At 29.1% G+C, this 6,447-nt stretch overlaps 1 protein-coding gene across 1 annotated transcript in view; it reads right to left on the bottom strand.

The window, feature by feature from the left end:
* Positions 1-6,447, bottom strand: part of LOC105623872 (potassium voltage-gated channel subfamily H member 2) — a 168,446-nt gene that overhangs the window by 104,231 nt on the left and 57,768 nt on the right. The window contains exon 5 of the mRNA XM_012205245.1: positions 2,225-2,293. Within this exon, the coding sequence (XP_012060635.1) occupies positions 2,225-2,293 (69 nt within the window). The remainder of the gene's footprint in view (positions 1-2,224; positions 2,294-6,447) is intronic.

The raw sequence follows: 6,447 nt of genomic DNA on the forward strand, positions 1-6,447 counted from the left end.
CTTCTTAATATATATATATATATATATATATATATATCTTGTAAATGATAATATTAATAAAAAATCATATTGATGATCATTTCGATGGCCACGAACAGCTCGATGAATGAATAAATAACCGAGCCTATATCTCTCTAGAAGCATTCAGAGGTGTGTTAAAACAAGTTAATTAATCCGCACTAGAAGCTGCATACCTGTGAAAGAAAGATCGTTTTATTGTTCGTAAAAATCGCGCGAGACGGTTATATATCGTGATTAATATACGTTAATTTAATGCTAAATCGGATGTTATATACAGGGTATTTGGAAAATAATAATAAATCTTTTGCATAGGGGCAGAATAGACTAAACTCAGAAGATAAGTCTTCTATTATTTTGCAATTTTTACAATAGTTAACAAGATTAATTGCTAAAAATTGCCAAAAATTGGTTTTCAATAATTTTTTACTCAAATATTATCAACAAATTCTTAGAGTTTTATGAGAAGAAAAGAAACAATTTCGTCTTGTAATTTTTCTATAAAGTTGATGTATTTAAGTAAAAAATTATTAAAGACCAATTTTCGGCAATTTTTAGCATTAATATCTTGTTAATTATTGCAAAATGGTAGAGGACTTTTCTTCTCAGTTTAGTTCATTCTGCCCCTATGCAAAAGATTTATCATTATTTTTCAAATACCTTGTATAATGAGAAGATCGTCTTGCTGATGATTTATACAATGATATATGGCAATTGTTGTTGATTGCGACTCCGATTAGATGTAGTAGATGTTCATGGCTCTGCGATCAATAGGTATACATAATTGTATACTCTGAGCGAATACCCGAATATGATGTTTGTATAGGTGTTTTGAAAAAGCCATGAATGCTTAATCATTCTTGTCTCGTTATAAAGAAAAGCGTAGAAACTTGATTCTCAATCAGCCAATTTTTTTAAAAATCACTAATCAAAAACTGACAACCAGCCTCCCCTCGGTCTCTCCTATTCTTTTATCTAGATAAAATATATATTAAGGGCATCTCAAGAGAAAGATTTTTCGTGAGATAATGTTTCCTCAGTTACTCTAAAAAATTTTCCTTAAAAATTATTTTTTTCAAAATTTTTATATATAATTATTAATTTATATATAATTTTTTTCAATTTCTGGATAATTTTGTTATATGTAATGATTGTTTTTTAGAAACAATTTCTCAATTTTTTAATATAAATTGGAACACTTTTCTTTCGACACAGAAAAAACTACAGTTGCTACGATCAAAAGTCGCATCAATACAATTCCTTGGTTATAAGAACCAAGTTATATGATTGCGATAACCATAAGATTGATATATCTTAACGACTGTATTTGTTAAGATATGTCCATCTTATAATTATTTTAATCAAATATATTGATGGATGAAAATTATCATTATTTCTGGTTGTAACAACCTTAGCATTTTTTCTGGAAGTATCAAGAAAGTTTATCTTTACATAAATAAATTTTTTACATATATCAATTCTCTATAATATTCTAAAATTTATTCTATGATTTTTGACATAATCTTACAAAATTTGAAAAAGTTTAAAGAAAAATTTTTTAGAAATTATAGAATAAGAAATCTTAATATACTTCAAAATTAAAATACAAAAATTTTAAGAAAAAAAATCAACTTTTTCAGTATTTATAAAAAATCAAAATCATATAAAAATTCCGAGAAAAATTTTCCCTGAGATAAATTTAATACTTCAATAAATAAGGGTCGAATTGTGCAAATATAATATTATCGAAACCGCATTGCTTCATATAAAGTTATTGAAGATATCTAAATGTATGCATCTAAATGTTCTTAGATTTGCGAGTATAAAATGGCTGATCGAGGCTACACAGTGCTCATCTGATAATTGTACGGCAGAAGTAAATATATAAAATACAATAGTAGTATTTCTTTAAAATTTTTCAAACGATGAAATTTAAATGCTGGCATATTGTAAATCAAAATGGTACAGGTAGTAAGTAATAATAGTAACAGTATAAATAGTAATAGTAATATAAATAGTGAGTAGTAGAAATAGGCCTATGAAAGCTCAATTGGACACAATTTAAGTAGTACATTAGATCTCGAAAGCTCATGATAACAAGAAAAGCTGCAAGCATTTGGTAAATTGTAATAAAGGAGTGCAAGCTCGCCGGTTGACTCGCGGTCGGTTAAAGGAAAAGAGCAGGATCTGCTCCCTCCTGTTTTACCTTCGGTCAGATTATCGACTGTCGCTGGTCGTCGTTCGAGGGTGATGTGTTCGCTCCCTCGGCCCGCTACTAAAATAGTTTGCTGAAGTTTGACATTGGATTGATAGCTTGTGAGAAGAGGGGATCGCCATCAGAATGACGAAGGTGATAACGTAATATATAAAATAAGGGGATAAAACATTGAAGAAGCTATCGTAATTCTTTACCATCAAAGAAAAAGACTATAAGTCTTTCATAGCACAGAGACACGTTACAATTTTCATTTCGCTAGACACTTGTCCATCTGTTCCTTCTTTCCATAAATAAATTAAAATAAAGAATTATGATCATATTCAAGGAATGGAAGTAACTCGTTAATTGTAACGAAGTTACTTTTTTGGTAACTTCCCGAGAAAAAATATTTTATATATAATATTTTATATATAATATTTTATATATAATTATAATTAATATCTATATGTAATTATATAAAATTATATGAAATTATATATAATTTTATATATAAATTAATATAATTTTATATTTAATTATATATAAATATATATAATTATATACAATTATATAAAATTATATATACTTTTGTATAATTTTATATAATTATACATAAAATATTTTTTCCCGATTACAAAAAAAAAAGTAACTGCGTTACTTTATGACAACTTTACTGGTAAAAAGTAATTGCATTACTTTTTTTTGTAATTGTGTTGATAAAGTATAGTTACATTTTTTTTGGTTACGATAACTGTAATAATTACTTAAAAAAAATCGGTAACTAATAAGAGTAATTTTATTTTTTCCAATCGGTAACGAGTAACTATAATTTGTTACTTTAAAAAGTAACTTTAAAAAGTAACTTTCCCTGATCATATTAAATAAACATGTGTTTTAATATCTATTATAAGTTTTTAAATAATTTTATTTAATATATTGTAATATACAAGGGTGCGTCTAAAATCCGGACAAATCAAACAATTTCTTTAAACAAAATGTTTAAAAAAAAAATTAAATATTACAAAAATTCTTTTACATGGCACTTGATCTCTGATTGGGGAATTTCTGTAGAGCACAATTATTCGATATATCCCCCCCCCTCGGTCTGAAACGTTCGCATGCATGTTGTAATGTAGCGCTGTCTATGCCGACGAATGCTGTCTCAATAGCGGTCCTTCATGACATTGGAATATCGAGATTTGTTTGTGATCTTTCAACCTTTTCAACTACGCTCCCTACATACGTAGTAGTTCAAGGGATTTAAATCTAGGCTGTTGGGAGGCCACAAAGGGAGCCGAGACAAGCAACTCGGCTTGTCCTGGCAGCCTCAGAGAACATCTGTCATATCTTTAATGACATCTTTAATAGTGTATGATTTGTATCGAAGGTCCTCCTCGGCAATTCGACGCATTGTTGGTTCGCTTACACCAACAATCGATGCTAATTTTCGATTGCTCTGGATCATTCGAAATCGGCGCTTGAGCCCTTTCAACGATAGCGGAAGTCCTCGCGTTCTTTCGAGTAACTCTTCCTCGCTGACATATTAGAACCTTCGTTGGACTGTTCTAAAGTCTATTATATTATATTTTGCCACAACGTCATAAACGGTTGATCTCGGTTATCCAAAGAATCGAATTATTTCCGTTGCTGAGCGCTCAGCACAAAGGTCTTCGATGCAACTCTTCGATTATACTCCGCACTTGGTTTCAATATCGCGGTCATTTTGAGAATATGACTGTTTATTAAAAGCATCAGGCTTTCTCGGACACCAACAACAACTTTTAGTGGAGACACAATAAAATAGCGGAAAATTTAAATTAAAATTTGTCCGGATTTTGGTGACCCTGTATAATTTTATTTATATATATTATAATATATTATAAGATTTAATTAACAAAATAGAAAAAACAATTCTGCTAAAATATGTTAAAAATTTAGCTAGATATAAATCTGAAAAGAACTTTGTTGGACCATTAAAATAATTACAAAGAAATTTCAAGCATGACGAGGAGTGCTATAAAAAGTTTTAATATTCTAGTTTGAAAAGTAGTTCCACATATCATTACATGGTTACGCATTTAGCTAAATTCTTAGATATTTCAGCAAAACTATCGTTTTTTGTGTATCATACAAGGTAATTTCTCGAGCTTAAACAACATAATTCTTAATTTCTATTTTTTTTCCATAAATAAAATAAAAAATTATGATCATATTAGAGAAGTATGTCATAATGTTCATTACAAGTTTTGCTATACTTAGAGAAGTAGTATAATACAAGATAATTCCATCTCTAATCGCAAAGCAACAAAACTCTTGATTAATCTCATACAAGGTAGAGTTTAAAGCTATTTATACTTGCGCATAAGTTATTTATATTTGTATATACCTTAATTAGTGTTATTTCGTTTATTGAACGTGTAAACATATTTACATGCGCAGCGTAATGTTACTTATTTCGAAACGCGCATCCTCTATGAGAAGTGTCTTCCTACGCGATGACTATATTAAAAATAGCGCGCAAACTCTGACAGGATCTTGCATCTTTCCCTCGATCCTTTGTCGTCTCTGTGCCTTAAAACTCGTTCTCATGACTTATACTCCTTTTCCCCAATGTTCAAGAACTGTCTTGTATTATCGGTGACGTTAAACTCATGTATTATCGGTGACATTAAGAATAGTCGGACACTCTTGGAGATGGTGAATCAAACGTTTTCACATTGTTCCCGTGCTCTAGATAAACTTCACACTTTTGGCAGAGGTGTTATCAGATTACAAAGCAATTGTATGTCGGATGCTTATTGTATTTCAAATGTTGACTAACAGCTATTACAGTAAAGTCATGACTGCCAAAAAACCGTCCTAAACCTGCCAGATATCTCTCTTTTCAGCTGTAAGATTTATTCTACAACTTTAAAGTCGATTTTTCCGGTGTAAAATTTGCTACTTGTTGAAAGAATAAAAGTCTATTAGAACACGTGGAAATGTCTTAATATTCAAGCTCCTTTGTAAAAATTTAATATTGAAAGATAGTAATTAACAATTTATTTGAATATTAACTCATAATTAGATAACTCATAACTAGTAGTTAATTATAGTATAAATTATAGTATACTAGTATAAATTATAACTGAATATGTGGATCTTGACGACTTTGAGACTTTTTCTAATATATTAATTAATAATGCTTTGGAATGACACTTTATGTTTGATAATTTTATATTTTACAGTTTTGAATTTGAAAAATTCTTAAAAAAATAAAATTAATAATAAAAACTGTAGTTAGTCCAAAAGAATTAGTATGTTCCAAACGTTAAAAATCATTCCTTGTTACGGATTAAAACTATCAATATTGGTCAATAATATAATTTTTAATATCAACATAAGTAATTAATCATTACTTTTCAATATATTAAATTGATCATATTAATTGGATTTCTGTAAGTCATTTCTGATATGCGTAAGATTTCGGAAACATATTATTAGATATCAAATTGATCGTATTCATAAGAAAAAACACGTAATAATTTGTTATAAGAATAAATATATAAGAATAAATTGCCTCTCACTGGGCGAAAAATATCCTTCTGATTTTTTTTCTTTGTAATTAACACAAGTAAGAGAGACAGAGCAAGTAAAAAAGAAAATGTATTTATCTATCAGTTTCTATCCGCAACATGCAAGATCTCGCGCTTTTATAAGCTACATACATCGATATATAATAGTTTGCGACATTATAGAGTGTTCGCGATGTATGGCATGGAAGGCCAGATGGTCACTCTCTGTCAACATTTGCGGCATGAAACATCGCATGCAACGATATTATTATTATTATTCGCGTTACTATAAATTATTATTTAACTGCGATATACATATACGGACATCATACATCGCAATTATAAATACGAGCGAAACTTTTAGAATAAAATTTTTGCAATCACGACATTGAAATATTTTTCCATTTTTTTCAATTAATATCAAATAAAATAAAATCTTTACAGACCAAATCATGGACGGTGGAACGATAAAGCAAACGCTATTCAATTTATATTAGTCTTCATATAATCAATAATGATTGCGATATTTCCTTAACTTGTCAGGGATAGCTACGCTATTCGTTTTAATTAGTCATAAAATGATCGATAAGATCTGAAGGTTTCAATCAGTCGTGGCCTTTAGAAAAATAAATTCCAGCTAGAATTGAAACACAACGCAGCTAAAGGAGAATGGATATA

Source organism: Atta cephalotes, assembly GCF_000143395.1.
Source record: "Atta cephalotes unplaced genomic scaffold scaffold00066, whole genome shotgun sequence".
Classification (NCBI taxonomy): domain Eukaryota; kingdom Metazoa; phylum Arthropoda; class Insecta; order Hymenoptera; family Formicidae; genus Atta; species Atta cephalotes.